The sequence below is a fragment of the Pristiophorus japonicus genome, chromosome 3 (assembly GCF_044704955.1).
Source record: "Pristiophorus japonicus isolate sPriJap1 chromosome 3, sPriJap1.hap1, whole genome shotgun sequence".
In the NCBI taxonomy this organism is placed as follows: domain Eukaryota; kingdom Metazoa; phylum Chordata; class Chondrichthyes; family Pristiophoridae; genus Pristiophorus; species Pristiophorus japonicus.
In genome coordinates this window covers 170,083,992-170,104,254 of record NC_091979.1, presented here as the reverse complement: position 1 = coordinate 170,104,254, position 20,263 = coordinate 170,083,992, and the positions used below count along the sequence as shown (strand labels likewise).

The 20,263-nt window shown below is 45.3% G+C and overlaps 1 protein-coding gene across 1 annotated transcript in view; it reads right to left on the bottom strand.

The window, feature by feature from the left end:
- Positions 1–20,263, bottom strand: part of LOC139260008 (dynein regulatory complex protein 11-like) — a 474,078-nt gene that overhangs the window by 348,971 nt on the left and 104,844 nt on the right. Inside the window, exon 8 of the mRNA XM_070876052.1 lies at positions 15,312–15,440. Within this exon, the coding sequence (XP_070732153.1) occupies positions 15,312–15,440 (129 nt within the window). The remainder of the gene's footprint in view (positions 1–15,311; positions 15,441–20,263) is intronic.

The window sequence follows — 20,263 nt, the reverse complement described above, 5'->3', positions numbered from 1 at the left end:
ATATATTCAGTGACTTGGTCTCCACAACCTTCTATGGTAGAGAATTCCACAGGTTCACCACCTTCTGAGTGAAAAAAATTCTCATCTCGGTCCTAAATTTCCTACCCCGTATCCTGAGACTGTGACCCCTTGTTCTAGACTTCCCAGCCAGGGGAAACATCCTCCCCGCATCCAGTCTATCCATCCGCATCAAAATTTTATACATTTCAATGAGATTCCCTTTAATTCTTCTAAACTCTAGTGAATACAGGCCTAGTCGACCCGATCTCTCCTCATATGACAGTCCTGCCATCCCAGGAATCAGTCTGGTGAACCTTTGCTGCACTTCCTCTATGGCAAGTATATCGTTTCTGAGGTAAGGAGACCAAAACTGCACACAATACTCCAGGTACGGTCTCACCAAGGCCCTGTATAACTGTAGTAAGACATCCTTGCTCCTGTACTCAAATCCTCTTGCAATGAAGGCCAACATACCATTTGCCTTCCTAACTGCTTGCTGCACCTGCATGTTTGCTTTCAATGACTGGTGTACAAGGAACCCAGGTCCCTCTATACATCGATACTTCCCAAGCCATCACCTTTTAAATAATACTTTGTACTTATGGTTTTTCTACCAAAGTGGATAATTTCACATTTATCCACGTCATACTGCATCTGCCATGTGTTTGCCCACTCACTCAACCTATCTAAATCGCCTTGCGGCGTTTTTACATCCTCCTCACAACTCACAATCCCACCTAGTTTTGTGTCCTCAGCAAACTTGGAAATATTACATTTGGTTCCCTCATCCAAATCATTTATATGTATTGTGAATAGCTGGGGCCCAAGCACTGATCCCTGTGTACCCCACTGCCCGCTGCCCCGAAAAAGACCCATTTATTCCTACGCTCTGTTTCCTGTCAGTTAACCAATTTTCAATCCATGCCAGTACATTACCCCCAATCCTATGTGCTTTAATTTTGCACACTAACCTCTTATGTGGGACTTTATCAAAGGACTTGCTGAAAATCCAAATACACAACATCCACTGGTTCTCCCTTATCTATTCTATCAGTTACATCCTCAAGAAACTCCAGTAGGTTTGTCAAACATGATTTTCCTTTCATAAATCTATGTTATACAAACATAGAACATAGAAAATAGGTGCAGGAGTAGGCCATTCGGCCCTTCGAGCCTGCACCATCATTCGATAAGATCATGGCTGATCAGTCCCTCAGTACCCCTTTTCTCTCCATACCCCTTGATCCTTTTAGCCGGAAGGGCCATATCTAACTCCCTCTTGAATATATCCAATGAACTGGCATCAACAACTCTCTGCGGCAAGGAATTCCACAGGTTAACAACTCTCTGAGTGAAGAAGTTTCTCCTCATCTCAGTTCTGAATGGCCTACCCCTTATCCTAAGACTGTGTGCCCTGGTTCTGGACTTCCCCAACATCGGGAACAATCTACCCACATCTAACCTGTCCCGTCCCGTCAGAATCTTGTATGTTTCTATGAGATCCCCTCTCATCCTTCTGAACTCCAATGTATAAAGGCCCAGTTGATCCAGTCTCTCCTCATATGTCAGTCCGGCCATCCCAGGAATCAGTCTGGTGAACCTTCGCTGCACTCTCTCAATAGCAAGAACGTCCTTCCTCAGATTAGGAGACCAAAATTGAACGCAATAGTTCAGGTGAGGCCTCACCAAGGCCCTGTACAACTGCAGTAAGGCCTCCCTGCTCCTATACTCAAATCCCCTAGCTATGAAGGCCAACATACCATTTGCCTTCTTTACCACCTGCTGTACCTGCATGCCAACTTTCAATGACTGATGAACCATGACATCCAGGTCTCGTTGCACCTCCCCTTTTCCTAATCTGCCACCATTCAGACAATATTCTGTCTTCGCGTTTTTGCCCCCAAAGTGGATAACTTCACATTTATGCACATTATACTGCATCTGCCATGCATTTGCCCACTTGAGAATCTGTATCAATGTCGCTACCAACTTTATATGTATTATCCGTACTAATTTCAAATGTATTAACTCTTTCTAAAATGACCGCTCATGGTTATTGCTGACTCTTTAGATCTCACTGTAGGGGAAAACAATGAGTGACTTGTCTTTGTTAAACAACCTTGAGGAACCGTCTGATCATGGGAATGTAGCAATAGCTGTAGGAGCTAAACTGTGGGAAACCCAGAGAAGCAGAACTGTGTCTTCCTTGCCTGCAAAATAAAGATAAGCTGGAGATGACTTAATCTTCTCTCATGATTAGGGGCATTGCTTAATTAACTGTGTAAATGACTAATTTAGCTTGTATCATCGCCACGGTAGCTGATGTGATAGGACAATGAAAAGGGGTTGTACCAATCACGAACTTTATAAATGTATTGATTCTGTAATGATTTTTGCTTGCTCTGATGGATTCGACAGACTCATGGAGTCAGTGCCCCTTTATCAGAGCAAGACCCTTCATCGATGAAGCCTGAATAAAGTTAGTCTGAATTAAACTTTAAAGTTTTCGAATCATGTTGGCTTTGTTTAATCCCATTGATATTATCTAAGTGTGCTATTATCACATCCTTTATAATAGACTCCAGCATTTTCCCAACTACTGATGTCAGGCTAACCGGTCTGTAGTTCCCCTTTTCTCTCTCCCTCCTTTTTAAATAGTGGGGTTACATTTGCCACCCTCCAATCTGCAGGAACTGTTCCATAATCTATAGAATTTTGGAAGATGACAACAATGCATCTACTACTTCCATGGCTACCTCTTTTAGTACTCTGAATGCAGATCAACAGGCCCTGGGGATTTATTGCCTTCAGTCCCATTAGTTTCTCCAGCACTATTTTCTTACTAATTATCATTTCCTTTAATTCCTCTTGCTCACCAGACCCTTAGTTCCCGAGCATTTCTGGAACGCTATTTGTGTCCTCTTCCGTGAAGGTCGAACCGAAGTATTTATTTCATTGATTTGCTATTTCCTTGTTCCCCATGACAAATTCTCCCGTTTCTGTCTGTAAGTGACCTACATTTGTCTTCACGAATCTTTTTCTTTTTACGTACTTGTAGAAACTTTTGCAGTCGGTTTTTATGTTCGTTGCAAGTTTACTCTCATATTCTATTTTTCCCTTCTTAATCAATCTTTTGGTCCTTTTTTGCTGAATTCTAAACTGCTCCCAATCCTGAGGCTTGCTACTTTTTCTGGCAACTTTGTATAACTCCTTTTTCGATCTAATTCTATCCTTAATTTCCTCTGTTAGCCATGGTTGGGCCACTTTTCCTTTTATGTTTTTATGCCAGAAAGGAATGTATAACTGTTGCAATTCATGCATTCCTTTCCTTAAATATTAGCCATTGCCTATCCACCGTCATGCCTTTTAATGAATCGTCCCAATCTATCATAGCCAATTCGTTCCTCATACCTTTGTAGTTTCCTTTGTTTAGATTTAGGACCCTAGTTTCGGATTGGACTACTTCACTTTCCATCTTAATAAAGAATTCAATCATGTTATGGTCACTCTTTCCTAAAGGACCCCGCACAACAAGACTGTTAATTAACCCCTTCTCATTACACAATACCCGATCTAGGATAGCCTGTTCCCTTGTAGGGTCCTAAACATAAAATAAATCTTGTACACACTCCAGGAATTCATCTGCCACAGTATTATTACTAATTTGGTTTGGCCAGTCTATATGTAGATTAAAGTCACCTAAGATTACTGTAGTACCCTTGTTACATGCATCTCTAATTTCCTGTTTGATGCCATCTGTTACACTACCACTACTGTATGGAGGCCTATAGACAACTCCCACCAATGTTTTCTGCCCCTTGGTGCTCTTTAGCTCCACCCAGATTGATTTTCTGAGCCAATAACATTTCTCACTATTGCTCTGATTTCATCCTTTACTAACAACGCCACACCACCCCCTCTTCCTTTTTGCCTGTCCGTCCGAAATATCGAATATCTTTGGATATTCAGTTCCCAACCCTGGTCACCCTGCAACCATGTCTCCATAATTACAACTATATCATATCTGCTATATATGTAAATCTGTAAGGCACCAGAGGGCTCATCCCCTGGAATTCCTTAGGAGTACCTGTACTTAAGGAGGCCTCACAGGTTGGAGAGGCACTCTGGAGTCCTGCAATAAAAGACTAAGATCACACTTTACTTTGAGCTCACAGTATCTAGTCAGACTCTTTATTCATACATAACAACTGGCACCGAGATACAGATGACGAACCCAATGATGCAGAGAACAGTGGGCATCCTGGAGAAATTTTCAGAGGGAGATGATTGGCAAACCTTCGTGGAGCGACTCGACCAATACTTCATGGCCAATGAGCTGGAAGGAGAAGCGAACGCTGCCAAAGGAAGGGCGATTTTCCACACCGTCTGCGGGGCACCAACGTATGGCCTCATGAAAAATCTGCTTGCTCCAGCGAAACCCACAGAGAAATCGTATGATGATTTGTGCACACTGGTCCGGGAGCATCTGAACCCGAAGGAAAGCGTTCTGATGGCGGGGTACCGGTTCTACACCTACAAAAGATCTGAAGGCCTGAAATGGCGAGCTATGTTGCCGAGCTGAGACGCCTTGCAGGATATTGCGAATTTGAAGGACATTTGGAGCACATGCTCAGAGACTTTTTCGTACTTATCATTGGCCACGAAACCATACTTTGCAAACCTTTGACTGTAGAGACCCCAACCTTGAGTAAGGCCATAGCGATAGCCCAGGCGTTCATTGCCACCAGTGACAATACTAAGCAAATCTCTCAGCACACGAGTGCTGCTACAGGTACTGTGAACAAAGTGATGTTGTTTTCAAATCGCAACGTACAGGGCAGGCCCCACTTGCCTGCAGCTGCATGTCCACAGATGTCTCAGAGTCCACCATCAAGGGTGATGAATGCAAGGCCATTAACACCTTGTTGGCGCTGCGAGGGTGATCATCGTTTCCATTCATGCTGCTTCAAAGGGTACGTTTGCAAGGACTGTGGAACAATGGGACACCTCCAACGTATGTACAGGTGAGCTGCAAACCCTGCTAATCCTGCAAACCACCATGTTGCAGAGGAGGACCAATCCACGGCGGATCACAATGAACCAGAGCCTCAGACCGAGGAGGCAGAGGTGTATGAGGTGCACACATTTACCACAAAGTTTCCCCCGATAATGATGAAGGTTGAATTAAATGGACTCTCGGTGTCAATGGAGCTGGACACGGGCGTAAGCCAGTCCATTATGAGCAAAAAGACTTTCGATAAATTGTGGTGCAGCAAGGTCTCAAGGCCAGACCTGACTCCCATTTGCACTAAACTGAGAATGTATACAAAGGGACTGATTCCCATAATCAGCAGTGCTACTGTAAAGGTCTCCTACGATGGAGTGGTGTACAAGCTAACACTCTGGGTGGTAGCGGGCGATGGTCCCATGCTGCTCGGCAGGAGCAAGCTGGGAAAGATAAGCTGGAACTGGGACGACGTCCGAGCGCTCTCGTCCATTGACGACACTTCGTGTGCCCAGGTCTTAAACAAGTTCCCCTCGCTGTTCGAACCAGGCACCAGGAAGTTCCAAGGAGCAAAACTGCAGATCCATTTCATTCCGGGGACACGACCCATCCATCACAAGGCAAGAGCAGTACCGTACATGATGAAAGAGAGGGTGGAGATCGAGTTGGACCGGCTGCAACGAGAGGGAATCTTTTCGCCGATCGAATTCAACAAGTGGGCCAGTCTGATTGTCCCAGTCCTCAGAATATGTGGTGATTACCAATTAACTATCAATCGTTTCTCCTTGCAGGATCAATATCCACTACCAAAGGCAAACGACCTTTTTGCAACACTGGCGGGAGGAAAGATGTTCACGAAGCTGCACTTGACCTCAGCCTACATAAAGCAGGAGCTGAAGGAATCATCGAAGGGTCTCACTTGCATCAACATGCACAAAGGTCTCTTCATTTACAACAGATGCCCGTTTGGGATTCGATTAGCCGCGGTGATATTCCAGAGAAACATGGAAAGCTTACTGAAATCGGTCTCGCGCACGATGGTCTTCCAGAACGATATTTTGGTTACAGGTCAGGACACAGTCGAGCATCTGCAGAACATTGGAGGAGGTTCTTAGTAGACTCAACCGTGTGCGGCTTAGGTTAAAATGCTCAAAGTCCGTTTTCCTGGTGCCTGAAGTGGAGTTCCTGGGGAGAAGAATCACGGCAGTCGGCATCAGGCCCACCGATTCGAAGACGGAGGCAAGCGAGAACGCACCAAGGCCACAGAAAGTGATGGAGCTGCGGTCGTTTCTAGGACTCCTGAACTACTTTGGTAACTTCTTACCGGGGTCTCAGCACCCTGTTAGAGTCACTGCATGCCTTACTGCGTAAAAGAGACGAATGGGTATGGGGTAAAAGCCAAGAAAATGCCTTTGTAAAAAAACAGAAAATTGTTATGCTCAAACAAATTGTTTGTGTTGTATGATCCATGTAAGCGTTTGGTACTAGAATGTGATGCGTCGTCGTACAGGGTCGGTGTGTATTGCAACAAGCTCATGAATCTGGGAAATTGCAACGGGCTGCTTATGCATCCAGAAGTCTGTTTAATGCTGAGAGAGCCTACAGCATGACTGAAAAAGAAGTGTTAGCATGTGTTTATGGGGTAAAGAAAATACATCAATATCTGTTTGGGCTCAAATTTGAATTGGAAACTGACCATAAGTCACTGATATCCCTTTTTTCCAAAAGTAAGGGGTTAAATACAAATGCATCAGCCCGCATCAGAGATGGGCGCTCACGTTGTCCGCATACAACTACGTCATCCGCCACAGGTCAGGCAGAGAAAACTATGCCGATGCTCTTAGTAGGCTGCCATTGCCCACCACAGGGGTGGAAATGGCACAGCCCGCAGATTTAGTCATGGTAATGGAAGCATTCGAGAATGAGCAATCACCTGTTACTGCCCGACAGATTAGAACTTGGATGAGCCAGGACCCCTTACAGTCCCTAGTAAAAAATTGTGTGCTTCACGGGAGCTGGTCCAGTGTCCCATTGGAAATGCAGGAAGAGATAAAGCCGTACCAGCGGCGCAAAGATGAAATGTCTATACAGGCAGACTGCCTTCTGTGGGGTAATCGGGTAATGGTCCCCAAGAAGGGCAGGGACACCTTCATCAGTGATCTCCACAGTACTCACCCAGGCATTGTAATGATGAAAGCGATAGCCAGGTCCCACGTGTGGCGGCCCAGTATCGATGCGGACCTAGACTCCTGCATGCACAAATGTAACACATGCTCACAGTTAAGCAATGCACTCAGGGAGGCGCCATTAAGTTTATGGCCTTGGCCCTGCAAACCGTGATCCAGGGTCCACGTCGACTATGCAGGCCTGTTTACAATATACATAGAGGGGACAGAGTGTAGTGTAACAAAATTTGCTCATGACACAAAGATTAGTGCGAAAGCGGGTTGTGTAGAGGACTCAGAGAGGCTACAAAGAGATTTAGATAGGTTAAGCATATGGGCTAAGGTTTGGCAGATGGAATACAATGTCGGAAAATGTGAGGTCATCCACCTTGGAAAAAAAAAACAGTAAAAGGGAATATTATTTGAATGGGGAGAAATTACAACATGCTGTGGTGCAGAGGGACCTGGGGGTCCTTGTGCATGAAACTCTTTTTGGAGTTTATCTGCAAAACAAAAAACATTAAACCGTGCCACCCACCCTGGATGACACAGCAGACATTTACAAGGCCCCTTTTTTTTTTCTTTTTTTTGGTTTTTTTTTGGGGCGCTAAAATCACATTTTTTCCAGTGCCCCCTATAAAAGGGGAGGGGGACACTAAAAGCACCGGCAATTAAAACAAATTAAACGTTAAAACGTAAAATCAAATTAAAATTTGGTTGCCGGGTGTGATGATGCACTCCAGTCCCTCCGGTGCCCACCTCTCGTCCTTGTGCATGAAACTCTTTTAGAGTCTACCTGCAAAAACATAAAGCATTAAACCGTGCCACCCGACCTGGGTGACACACCAGACATTTACAAGGCCCTTTTTTCCTTTTTTTGGTTTTTGTTGTGTTTTTCATTTTTTTTGGGTTTTTTTTGGCGCTAAAATCACATTTTTCCAGTGCCCCCTATAAAAGGGAAGGGGACACTAAAAGCACCGGCAATTAAAACAAATTAAACTTTAAAACGTAAAATCAAATTAAAATTTGGTTGCCGGGTGTGATGATGCACTCCAATCCCTCCGATGCCCACCTCTCGTCCTTGTGCATGAATCCCAAAAAGTTAGTTTGCAGGTGCAGCAGGTAATCAGGAAGGCGAATGGAATGTTGGCCTTCATTGCGAGAGGGATGGAGTACAAAAGCAGGGAAGGTCCTGCTGCAACTGTATAAGGTATTGGTGAGGCCGCACCTGGAATACTGCGTGCAGTTTTGGTCACCTTACTTAAGGAAGGATATACTAGCTTTGGAGGGGGTACAGAGACGATTCACTAGGCTGATTCCGGAGATGAGGGGGTTACCTTATGATGATAGATTGAGTAGACTGGGTCTTTACTAGTTGGAGTTCAGAAGGATGAGGGGTGGTCTTATAGAAACATTTAAAATAATGAAAGGGATAGACAAGATAGAGGCAGAGAGGTTGTTTCCATTGGTCGGGGAGACTAGAACTAGGGGGCACAGCCTAAAAATACGGGGGAGCCAATTTAAAAACGAGTTGAGAAGGAATTTCTTCTCCCAGAGGGTTGTGAATCTGTGGAATTCTCTGCCCAAGGAAGCAGTTGAGGCTAGCTCATTGAATGTATTCAAATCACAGATAGATAGATTTTTAACCAATAAGGGAATTAAGGGTTATGGGGAGCGGGCAGGTAAGTGGAGCTGAGTCCATGATCTTGTTGAATGGCGGAGCAGGCTCGAGGGGCTAGATGGCCTACTCCTGTTCCTAATTCTTATGTTCTTATGTTCTTATGTTTTTGGGTAAAATGTTCCTAGTGGTTGTAGATGCGTACTCCAAATGGATTGAATGTGAGATAATGTTGGCAAGCACATTCGCTGCCATCCCTGAAATCCTGCGGGTCATGTTTGCCATGCACGGCCTGCCTGATGTCCTTTTGAGTGACAATGGGCCATGTTTTACCAGTGCTGAGTTCAAAGAGTTCATGACTTGTAATGGGATCAAACATGTTACATCTGCCCCGTTCAAACCAGCATCCAATGGTCAGGCAGAGAGAGCAGTGCAAACCATCAAGCAGAGCTTGAAGATGGTAACTGATGGCTCACTGCAGACTCATCTATCCTGAGTCCTGTTTAGCTACTGCACGAGACCCCACTCGCTCACTGGGATTCCACCCGCTGAACTGCTCATGAAAAGGGCACTTAAGACAAGGCTCTCGTTAGTCCACCATGATCTACATGAACAGGTAGAGAGCAGGCGGCTTCAACAAAGCACATATTATGATAGCGCAAATGTGTCACGTGAAATTGAAGTAAATGATCCTGTATTTGTGTTGAACTATGGACAAAGTCCCAAGTGGCTTCCAGGCACTGTTGTGGCCAAAGAGGGGAGCAGCGTGTTTCAAATGGACATATTCACCGGAAACACTTGGACCAAATCAGCTCAGATTCACAGACTATCCAGAGCAATCCACATTGGACACTACCTTCTTTGACCTCCCCCCAACATACACATCAGTGGCAACTGACAACGCGGTTGACCATGAAGCAGAACCCATTACCTGCAGCAGCCCAGCAGGACTCACCACAGCAGGCAACCCAGCAAGGCCAGCTGCACAGCAGCCCATCGAGGGCCCAACAAACGATTCACCAAAACCAGCATTTGCACCGAGACGATCAACCAGGGAAAGAAAGGCCCCAGATCGACTCACCTTGTAAATAGTTACACTACTGACTTTGGGGGGGGGGGGGGGGGGGGGCGGGCGGAGTGTTGTTATATATGTTGTTAATACCTTGTGTAGCCACCAGATGGCTCATCCCCTGGAGTCCCGAGAGATCCCACAATCCCTTGGGAGCACCTGTAGTTAAGGAGGCCTCACAGGCTGGAGAGGCACTCTGGAGACCTGCAATAAAAGACTACGGTCACACTTTACTTTGAGCTCACAGTATCGAGTCAGACTCTTTATTCATACATAACAGTATCCGTTTACATCTATTTGCACTGTTAATTCATCTACCTTATTCTAGATGCTTCGTGCACTCTTCACTAAGGAGGCCTTGGTGTCTTCTCGAAGGAAGACACAAATAACCTTCCGGAAATACTAGGGGTCCGAGGATTTAGTGAAAAGGATGAACTGAAGGAAATCCTTACTAGTCAGGAAATTGTGTTAAGGAAATTGATGGGATTGAGGGCCGATAAATCCCCAATGCCTGATAGGCTGCATCCCAGAGTACTTAAGGAAGTGGCCCTCGAAATAGTGGATGCATTGGTGATCATTTTTCAACATTCTATTGACTCTGGTTCAGTTCCTATCGACTGGAGGGTAGCTAATGTAACACCACTTTTTAAAAAAACGAAGGAGAGAGAAAACAGGGAATTATAAACCTGTTAGCCTGACATCACTGGTGGGGAAAATGTTGGAATCATATTAAAGATGAAATAGCAACGCATTTGGAAAGCAGTGACAGGATCGGTCCAAGTCAGCATGGATTTATGAAAGGGAAATCATGCTTGACAAATCTAGAATTTTTTGAGGATGTAACTAGTAGAGTGGACAAGGGAGAACCAGTGGATGTGGTGTATCTGGACTTTCAAAAGGCTTTTGACAAGGTCCCACACAAGAGATTGGTGTGCAAAATTAAAGCACATGGCATTAGGGGTAATGTATTGATATGGATAGAGAACTGGTTGGCAGACAGGAGCAGAGAGTCGGGATAAATGGGTCCTTTTCAGAATGGCAGGCAGTGACCAGTAGAGTGCCGCAGGGTTCAGTGCTGGGTCCCCAGCTATTTATAATATACATCAATGCTTTAGATGAAGGAATTGAATGTAATATCTCCAAGTTTGCAGATGAGATGACACTAAGCTGGGTGGCGGTGTGAGCTGTGAAGAGGCTGCTAAGAGGCTGCAGGGTGACTTGGACAGGTTAGGTGAGTGGGCAAATGCATGGCAGATGCAGTATAATGTGGATAAATGTGAAGTTATCCACTTTGTTGGCAAAAACAGGAAGACAGAATATCTGAACGGTGACAGATTAGGAAAAGGGGAGGTGCAACGAGACCTGGGTGTCATGGTCCATCAGTCATTGAAGGTTGGCATGCAGGTACAGCAGGCGGTGAAGAAGGCAAATGGCATGTTGGCCTTCATAGCTAGAGTATAGGAGCAGGGAGGTCTTACTGCAGTTGCAGAGCCTTGGTGAGGCCACACCTGGAATAGTGTGTTCAGTTTTGGTCTCCTAATCTGAGGAAGGATGTTTTTGCTATTGAGGGAGTACAGCGAAGGTTCACCACACTGATTCCCGGGATGGCAGGGCTGACATGTGAGGAAAGACTGGATCAACTGGGCTTATATCCACTGGAGTTTAGAAGAATGAGAGGGGATCTCATAGAAACATATAAAATTCTGACGGGATTGGACAGTTTAGAGGCAGGAAGAATGTTCCTGTTGCTGGGAAGTTCCAGAACCAGGGGTCACAGTCCAAGAATAAGGGGTAAGCAATTTAGGACCGAGATGAGGAGAAACTTCTTCACTCAGAGAGTGGTTAACCTGTGGAATTCCCTACCACAGAGAGTTGTTGAGGCCAATTCATTAGATATATTCAAAAAGGAGTTAGATATGGCCCTTACAGCCAAAGGGATCAATGGGTATGGAGAGAAAGCAGGTAAGGTGTACTGAGGTTGAATGATCAGCCATGATCTTATTGAATGTTGGTGTAGGCTCGAAAGGCCGAATGGCCTGCTCCTGCACCTAATTTCTATGTTCTATGAAACAGCACAAAGTTGTCCGTGCCACCAGTGTGGTCCCCAGGACCTGGATCCAGTACCGCAAGAAGTTTAATGACCTCATTTGAGTTGTCAAACTGAGTGAATGTATCTTCAAATACCACATCCCACCAACTTCAACTCTTGCATCACAAACTCCTCAATGCACCACGCCCCCATTACTCACCTACCAACAATCTCTAGCTATCACCACTCATACTTCACAATCATAGTTTTACCTCGCTCACACACATGTAATACTGCTGCAAGACTCACACCTACATATCACACCGTGCACACACTGCCATCTATTCAACCATGGCAGGCACATCACCCAAACACATTGCACCACACTCACCATCACACTTCCCTTTCTCTTGCAGGCAAAGGTGCCTCACAAGCACCATGAGCAACAGCAGATGGATGGAGGGAAGCCCAACTTCACAACCTCATGGATCTGGAGGATACAATGCTAGAGATAATTGGAGAGCACCCCACTGAGGCTGTGGCCAGCAATGAAGCTGAAAGCATTGATGATGATTCCGGCATGCTCATACCTAATTTTTCTTCACACATCCCCACTTAACCTCATCCCACAATGTCTTCTCACTTGCAAGTTGTTGATGGTGTAAGCATGCGTATCTTGCTTCCCCCCTCCTCCCCTCACCACAACCTGTCCCTTGTGCCTTTCTCTTTTCAGATACCCAAGAAGCCAGGGAGAAAGGATAGCTCGAGTGCCAACACGAGTTCTGCTGCATAGGACTCTGACGATAACCTGAATGGCGCGGCCTTCAGAAGACAGGTGATGGGCATGCACACAGAAATGTTTGGTGCACTAGCAGGCCTGCCAGAGAGCCTATTGTCAGTGTCAAGGAGCATGGAGGAGTCGGGCTCCAACATTGCACGGGGTTTGCGCAGAGCTTGGAGCCCATGATTTCCAGGCTGGAAGCGATGGGCAACTCTATTAGGACACTTGTAGAATCAACCATGATGCTGTATGTGATGTGCAATCTCGCAGCTTCCATTGCAGTACAGGCAGAAGCGACCCAATGTCTCAGTGCTGCAGTGGAAGCTCCCATGCAGTCTCAGCTTGCTGCCACACAAACTGAGATGGCTCTCATGCAGGCTCAGCTTGCTGCCATGCAAGATCAGACTGCTGCCATCATGGCTGGGTTTACAAGTGTGAAAAGGGGCTTGCAGTGTCTCACAGCAGCCCAGTAATCTTTGTTCCAACAGATGGCTGGAAATGCTGAGGCGCCGCCTCGTGGGATTGGCAGTGGGTCAGTGGACACGAACCTGCTGTCTTCTTTCAGGATGACAGCGTTTCTAATCCCACCACTGTCACTCCACCAGTGCCTTTGCTGATGCCTGTTATCCAGCCAGCACAGACTGCTGTCACCCATGCCGAGGTGATGTAGTCTACAGAAGGGCCTTCTAGGTCTAGAGCTGCTTGATCGCCAAGTTGTCATGCAAGACCATCTATAGTCTCACCCACCCACCATGCTGCAGCCACTTGGGTAGCACTTCGTAGGAGCACTAGAGTAGGCAAAGGAACATGAAAGACAGACACTAAAGGAATGCACAAGGATGATTAATTGACGTGTTGTATTGGAATTGATAAATTTATAAATTATGTTTGGAATGTTTGTTTAGTGGTGGCTCTCATTTCAGCTTTGTGCCCAAGAAGTCACTGTGATGTTCCATGATAGAGGTATAGGAAGGTAGGGAAGTGGTGAGCAATGAGAATCTGGGGTTGCATTCCTTGGAACTTGATTTTGATGAGGCACTCACAGACAGCCCGTCCGGAGTGGGGATCTGCTGCCTATCTATTCCCTTCCTCCTCCTCTGGTGGTCCTGGAACCCATTGTGGCAAGGGCTGGGCCCTCATGATGGCCAAGTTGTAGAGGATGCAGCGTGTACTGGAGGGCTCCTCCCGAGCAGCCAAGGCAGCAGAGTCATTGCTTCAGAAACCCGAAGCTCTGCTTAATGTTTTCTCGTAGCATCATAGCTCTCAATATACGATTGCTGGCCACAAGCGGTGGGGTTGCAGAGGGGAGTCATCAGCCAAGTGTAGAACAGATAGCCCTTGTCTAGGATCAGCCACCCTCGGATTTAGCGTGGTGGCTTGAAAATTGCTCGCACATCAGACTGGCATAGGATGAAGGCATCATGATTGCTGCCAGAATGCTGGGCATTCACCATCATGATGTGTTGAGCATGGTTGCACACCAACTGCACATTAAGTGAGTGGTAGCCTTTGCATGTGGTACATCTCAGGATTGATATGCAGTGCCCACTAAGCCACATGTGTGCAATTGATGGCATCCTGCACCATGGAAAAGCCCGATATCCTGGCAAAGCCACATGCATGCTCCTCCTGCTTTTCTCTGTTCTTCTTCTGGAGTACAAAGCCTGGATGGCGAACTGGGAAATGTTAGCTATGTCTCCTGCTCCAGATTGGAAGGATATGGTTGCGAAAAAAGTAAGGGCCACGGTGACCTTGAAGGCCACTGGTAGTGCTGTCGTCGCCATGCTCTGAGGCTGCAGGTCTGGTTCCAAGCAGTCGCAGAGTTCTGTGACCACCTCCTTGGTGAAGGGAAGCCTCCGAAAACACTGCTCCTGGCATAAGTGCAGGTAGGAGAAGTGTTCCCTGAGGACCCTATATGGATAATGCCTCTTGCTGAAAACCGTCTTGCCCATCCTCCCCCTCCCCCTCCCTCTATGAGCAGCTTGTCCTCTTCTTCGCTGCCTTTGCTCCATTTCGCTGTCATACTCCAAGGCGAGGGGGACTGCAAGTAGAGCTCCTATGACTGGGAGCAAATGGTGAGAGCAGAACCCTTTCAATCAGAAGCAAGGCATTCTCCATTTGCAGCACCACACCCTGTTACCTCACCAACTTTAAATAACTGTTGAAAGATCTAAACAGTAGTACAAACTTACACAGAGTCAGCACAAATCAAAATGAAAGTCAGCTGTAAATTGTTGCTGATCCCTTTAAATAGCGCTGGTGGGGGGGGGGGGTTCTTCCAACTGCTGAATGCATGTTCAGCTGGTCGTGATTTGAAGAGGGCACTGAATGGAGCGGCGACATTGAAAATGGCAGGTCATGCGTCAATTCAGTGTTGCACACTGACTGACATCATAATCTACCTCGTTACTATTTCTCCAGTGACCGCAGGCAACGGCCGCGCTTCTGACCTACTGAAAATGGCGACCACCATGGGATTCACCAGAAGTGGGCAGAAGCACAGCTATCATGTTTTATTGGAAACCAGCCTTACCAGCCAGTGCTGAGGTGCCGAATTTCACAGCTACAGAGTCCACTTATTGGAGAGACCTGCACCGTCGAACCCAGGAGAAATTTAAGGCAAACTCAAAATTTGCAACAATACCTCTTTGTCAGCTTTTCCCTTCTTCGTCTTCTTCTTTTTCTTCTCCTCCATTTTGCCTTTTTTCTCTTTCTTTTCTTCATCTTTCGGTTTCTTTTTCTTTTCTTCTTGTGCAGCAAGTTCTTGAAGCAGCTGGGGAGAAACAAAAAGTTATTACTGCATTGGTTAACTTTCTCAACTGAAAACCCTGCCTACAACATATATCAATTAAAGAAATATCTCAAATCCTATATTTGAACTATCAGGCATGAAGGCATTTTAAATAGATGTGCATTGTTAATCAAATACCTCCAACTCTGAGCCACGAACACTGAATATTCCAGTCCATTGCTTATTACTACAGGTACAACATCTGAAATCTGGAATCCTCAGGACCGAATTCCGGATCTGGGGTTTTTCTGGATTTTAGACAAGAAAATCAATCGTCTAAAATCCGGAATCCTCGACCGAATCCGTGCCGGGTTTTGAACGTCGAAATCCAAAATCCTGCAAAACCCGAAATCCGTCACGGATTCGGTCAAGGATTCCGGATTTCCGACTTGATTTTCTTGTCTGAAGTCCAGAATCTTCGACCGAATTCGTGCCGGATTTGGGGTTTTTCTTCAAAAATGTCGGGTTTTCAGACAATAATTCTGGACGACTCCATCAGCTATGCACAAAATGTCCGGTTTTCAGACAATTCCAATTTTCGGAGTTCCGGAATCTGGATGTTGCCCCTGTATTAGTGATATTAGTGTTCGCTTATACTAATCAGAAAATTTGGTAAACTGAGATCACCGGCAACAGAAATTACATTCACTGAAGGACCATTCAATGATAATGTCATGAATTTATCTTGCCAGTTGCTACAGTTATGTATTTCTCAAAAGATATGCCCACAGTGCATGTCATTGGTAACCATGCAAAACTATGTCATGGAACAATGTTGTTTCATATCATGCATACAACCAGGCAAATCTTAATGTTCTGTGATAAAGCAAACTTTTAGGTTTGATCAGTGCCTTTGGTCACTCTGCTGCTGTTTTGCAGTAGGGGGCCATCAAAGACGCCAGATTATTCGTAGACGCACAATGTGCTGCGTATTTTTGCTATTCAGAGGAGTACTGACATTGAGATTAACAATTAATAGATCTGTGCCCTGGTTATGGATCCTAGATATCCTGCAATCACTAGGGAGTACTATTTATTTGGCACTGAATGTTGACAGAACAGAAACCCTTATGGCTGATGTGCTCCATTGACTAAACTTACTCAACTTTTATTTCTAGCTGAGTATAATCCATCACACAAGCACTCTGTGTCGATCCATGTTTACTAATTTGCCAATTAGTTCTCCACACTTTCAGAGAAATAAATGAGCTTACCAGTCTTCCAAAAACTTGCAAGACTCAAACTTGCTGGAACCGAGTGAAGGTGCTCTTCGTAGGCTTTAATTTGGATAAGACATTCTTTCATCTCCATTTCTTAGACAGTTTATTATATGTTCACGCTATTCTTTCTTGAAGAATGGCTACTAGAGCTAGAATGACAGTTTCTGGATGGCTGCCAATAATGGATTGGATGTGGTTTGATTATAACTATTAGAACTGGTGTTGTAACATATTTTTTAATATTAAATTGATTTATTTAAGATAATTGAATGTACCACTTTTATTGATCAATAGACTGGAGTGAAAGGCTATATACCATAGCTTAGGAAATCAAGGTTGAAAAAGAAAAATAGACAAAGCAAACCAGGAAATAGTGATTCGGTTGGTTGTGAAGTTGGAGGACGAGAAAGACTAATGGAGGTAAGGAGTTCCTGGGAAAAATGAAATGAAAGCAGGACACACTGTAATGAGTTTTGAATTCAACATAATAATGTGTATGGAAGCAAACGAAAGGGAAGGTATTTTTAGAGTTTCAGAGAAACTGCACTTTAGGAAGGATGTGAAGGCCTTAGAGAGGGTGCAGAAAAGATTTACGAGAATGATTGCAAGGATGAGGGGCCTAAAAATGAGGTACCAACCTGGGGAGGCTGCAACACAGGACTACGTGCATGCTAAGCAGTGGAAGCAGCATGCTATTGACAGAGTTAAGCGATCCCACAATCAACGGATCAGATCAAAGCTCTGCAGTCTGCTACATCCAGTAATGGGAGGCGAAGGTTCAATGAATATCCCCATTCTCAATGATGGTGGAGTCCAGCACGCAAAAGACAAGACAGAAGCATTTGCAACCATCGTCAGTCAGAAGTGCAGAGTGGATGATCCATCTCGGCCCCTTCCTGAGGTCCCCACCTTCATAGAAGCCAGTCTTCAGCCAATTCGATTCACTCCACGTGATATCAATAAACAGCTGAGCACACTAGATACAGCAAAGGCTACAGGCCCCGACAACATCCCGGCTATCGTGCTGAAGACTTGTGCTCCAGAACTAGCCGCGCCTCTAGCCAAACTGTTCCAGTACAGCTACAACACTGGCATCAACCCGACAATGTGGAAAATTGGCCAAGTATGTCCTGTCCACAAAAAGCAGGACAAATCTAATCTGGCCAATTACTGCTCCATCAGTATACTTTCAATTATCTGCAAAGTGATGGAAGATGTCGTCGATAGTGCTATTAAGTGGCACTAACTCACCAATAACCTGCTCACCGATGCTCAGTTTGGATTTCGCCAGGACCACTTGGCTCCAGACCTCATTACAGTCTTGGTTCAAACATAGACAAAGAGCTGAATTCCAAAGGTGAGGTGAGAGTAACTGCCCTTGACATCAAGGTAGCATTTGTCTGAGTGCGGCATCAAGGAGCCCAAGGAGACATTGCCGCAGGGAAGGGTCCTAGACACAACCATCTTCAGCTGCTTCATCAATGATCTTCCCTCCATCATAAGGTCAGAATTGGGGATGTTCACGGATGATTGCACAGTGTTCAGTGTCATTCACAACTCCTCAGAAAATGATAAGTGGCAAGAAACATTTGCGCTACACAAGTGCTCAGTAATGACCATCTCCAACAAGCGAGAGTCTAACCACCACCCCTTGATATTTAACGGAATTACCATTGCTAAATGCCCCATTATCAACATCGTGGGGGTCACCATTGACCAGAAACTTTACTGGACCAGCCACATAAATACCGTGGCTACAAGTGCAAGTTAGAGGCTGGGTATTCTGCAGCGAGTATCTCATCTCCTGACTCCCCAAAGCCTTTCCACCATCTACAAGGCAGAAGTCAGGAGTTTGATGGAATACTCTCCACTTGCCTGGATGAGTGCAGCTCCAACAACACTCAAGATGCTAGACACTATCCAGGACAAAGCTGCCTGCTTGACCCCATCCACCACCTTTAACATTCACTCACTCCAACACCGTGGCACCTATAACTCGCCACGGCTTCTTTGGCAGCACCTCCCAAACCAGAGACCTCTACCACCTAGAAGGACAAAGACAGCAGGCGCATGGGAGCACCATCACCTGCAAGTTTCCCTCCAGGTTACACACCATCCTGACTTGGAAATATATCGCCATTCCTTCATCGTCACTGGGCCAAAATCCTGGAACTCCCTCCCTAACAGCACTGTGGGAGTACCTTAACCTTAACAAGGACCGCTGGTTCCAAGAAGGCGGCTCGCCTCCTTTTCAAGGGCAATTAGGAATGGGTAATAAATGCTGGCCTTGCCAGCGAAGCCCACATCACAGAATGAATAAAAAAACATTTACGTGGATAGACTGGAGAAGATGGGGTTGTTCTCCTTAGAGAAGATTGAGAGGAGATTTGATTGAGGTGTTTAAAATCAGAGGTGTCTGGATAGAGTAGATAGAGAGAAACTGTTCCCATTGGCAGAAGGGTCGAGGACCAGAGGACACAGATTCAAGGTGATTGGCAGAAGAACCAAAGGTGACATAAGAAAAACCTTTTTTACACAGCGAGTGGTTAGGATCTGGAAATCACTGCCTGAAAGGTGGTGGAGGCAGATTCAATCTCAGCTTTCAAAAGGGAATTGGATAAGTACCCAAAGGAAAAAAAAATGCAGGGCCACAGGAAAAGGGCGGGGGAGTGGGACTAGCTGAAGTAATCTTGCAGAACTGACATGAGCTCAATGAGCCGAATGGCCTTCTTCCTCGCTGTAACCATTCTATGATTCTGTGATTCTATAAGAGGATTCCAGTCCAGATAAACTAAAATAAAGAGACAAGAAGGTATGTGATGGAGGGAAATTTGAGGCAGACTTGAGAGAAGGATCACATATCAGACAAGCTTTTATTAACATTCTATGTAGGCATGAGAAAGAGAGAGAGCAATAGGTGCTAAAAGGGTCTCTCTATATGTGAGCAGCATTCAAATATTAGACAGATGGTTCAAACAATTTGGAGCTGGCCAGTGCAGTGACAACTAAATCATCACTGCCCAAAAGAAAAGTTTTGGAGGTGTGTAATAAAGGGCAAAAGATCACCAGTGGAATAGTCTTACTCAAAACCATACCATCAATCATAGATAGACAGAGTGAAATGGTAGATGAAATTAGTGATTAATGATCCAGAGATGCGAGTTCAAATCCCACCATGGCAGCTGGGGAATTTAAATTCAGTTAATTAAATAAACCTGGAATAGAAAGCTTGAATCAGTAATGGTGACCATGAAACTACCGAATTGTTGTAAAAACCCATCTAGTTCACTAATGTCTTTTAGGGAAGGAAATCTGTCGTCCTTTCCAAGTCTGACCTGTTTGTGACTCCAGATCCACAGCAATGTGGTTGACTCTTAATTGCCTTCTAAAATGGCCTAGCAAGCCACTCAATTGTATAAGGCAGTTCACCACCACCTTCTCAAGGACAATTAGGGATGGGCATTAAATGCTGGCCTTGCCTGTGACGCCCACATCCCATGGGTGAATACATTTTTTTAAAATTAATGCCGAGAAGTGTGCTGTGAAGCATTTTTGAAGGAAAAATGAAGTGTTAATGTAAACATA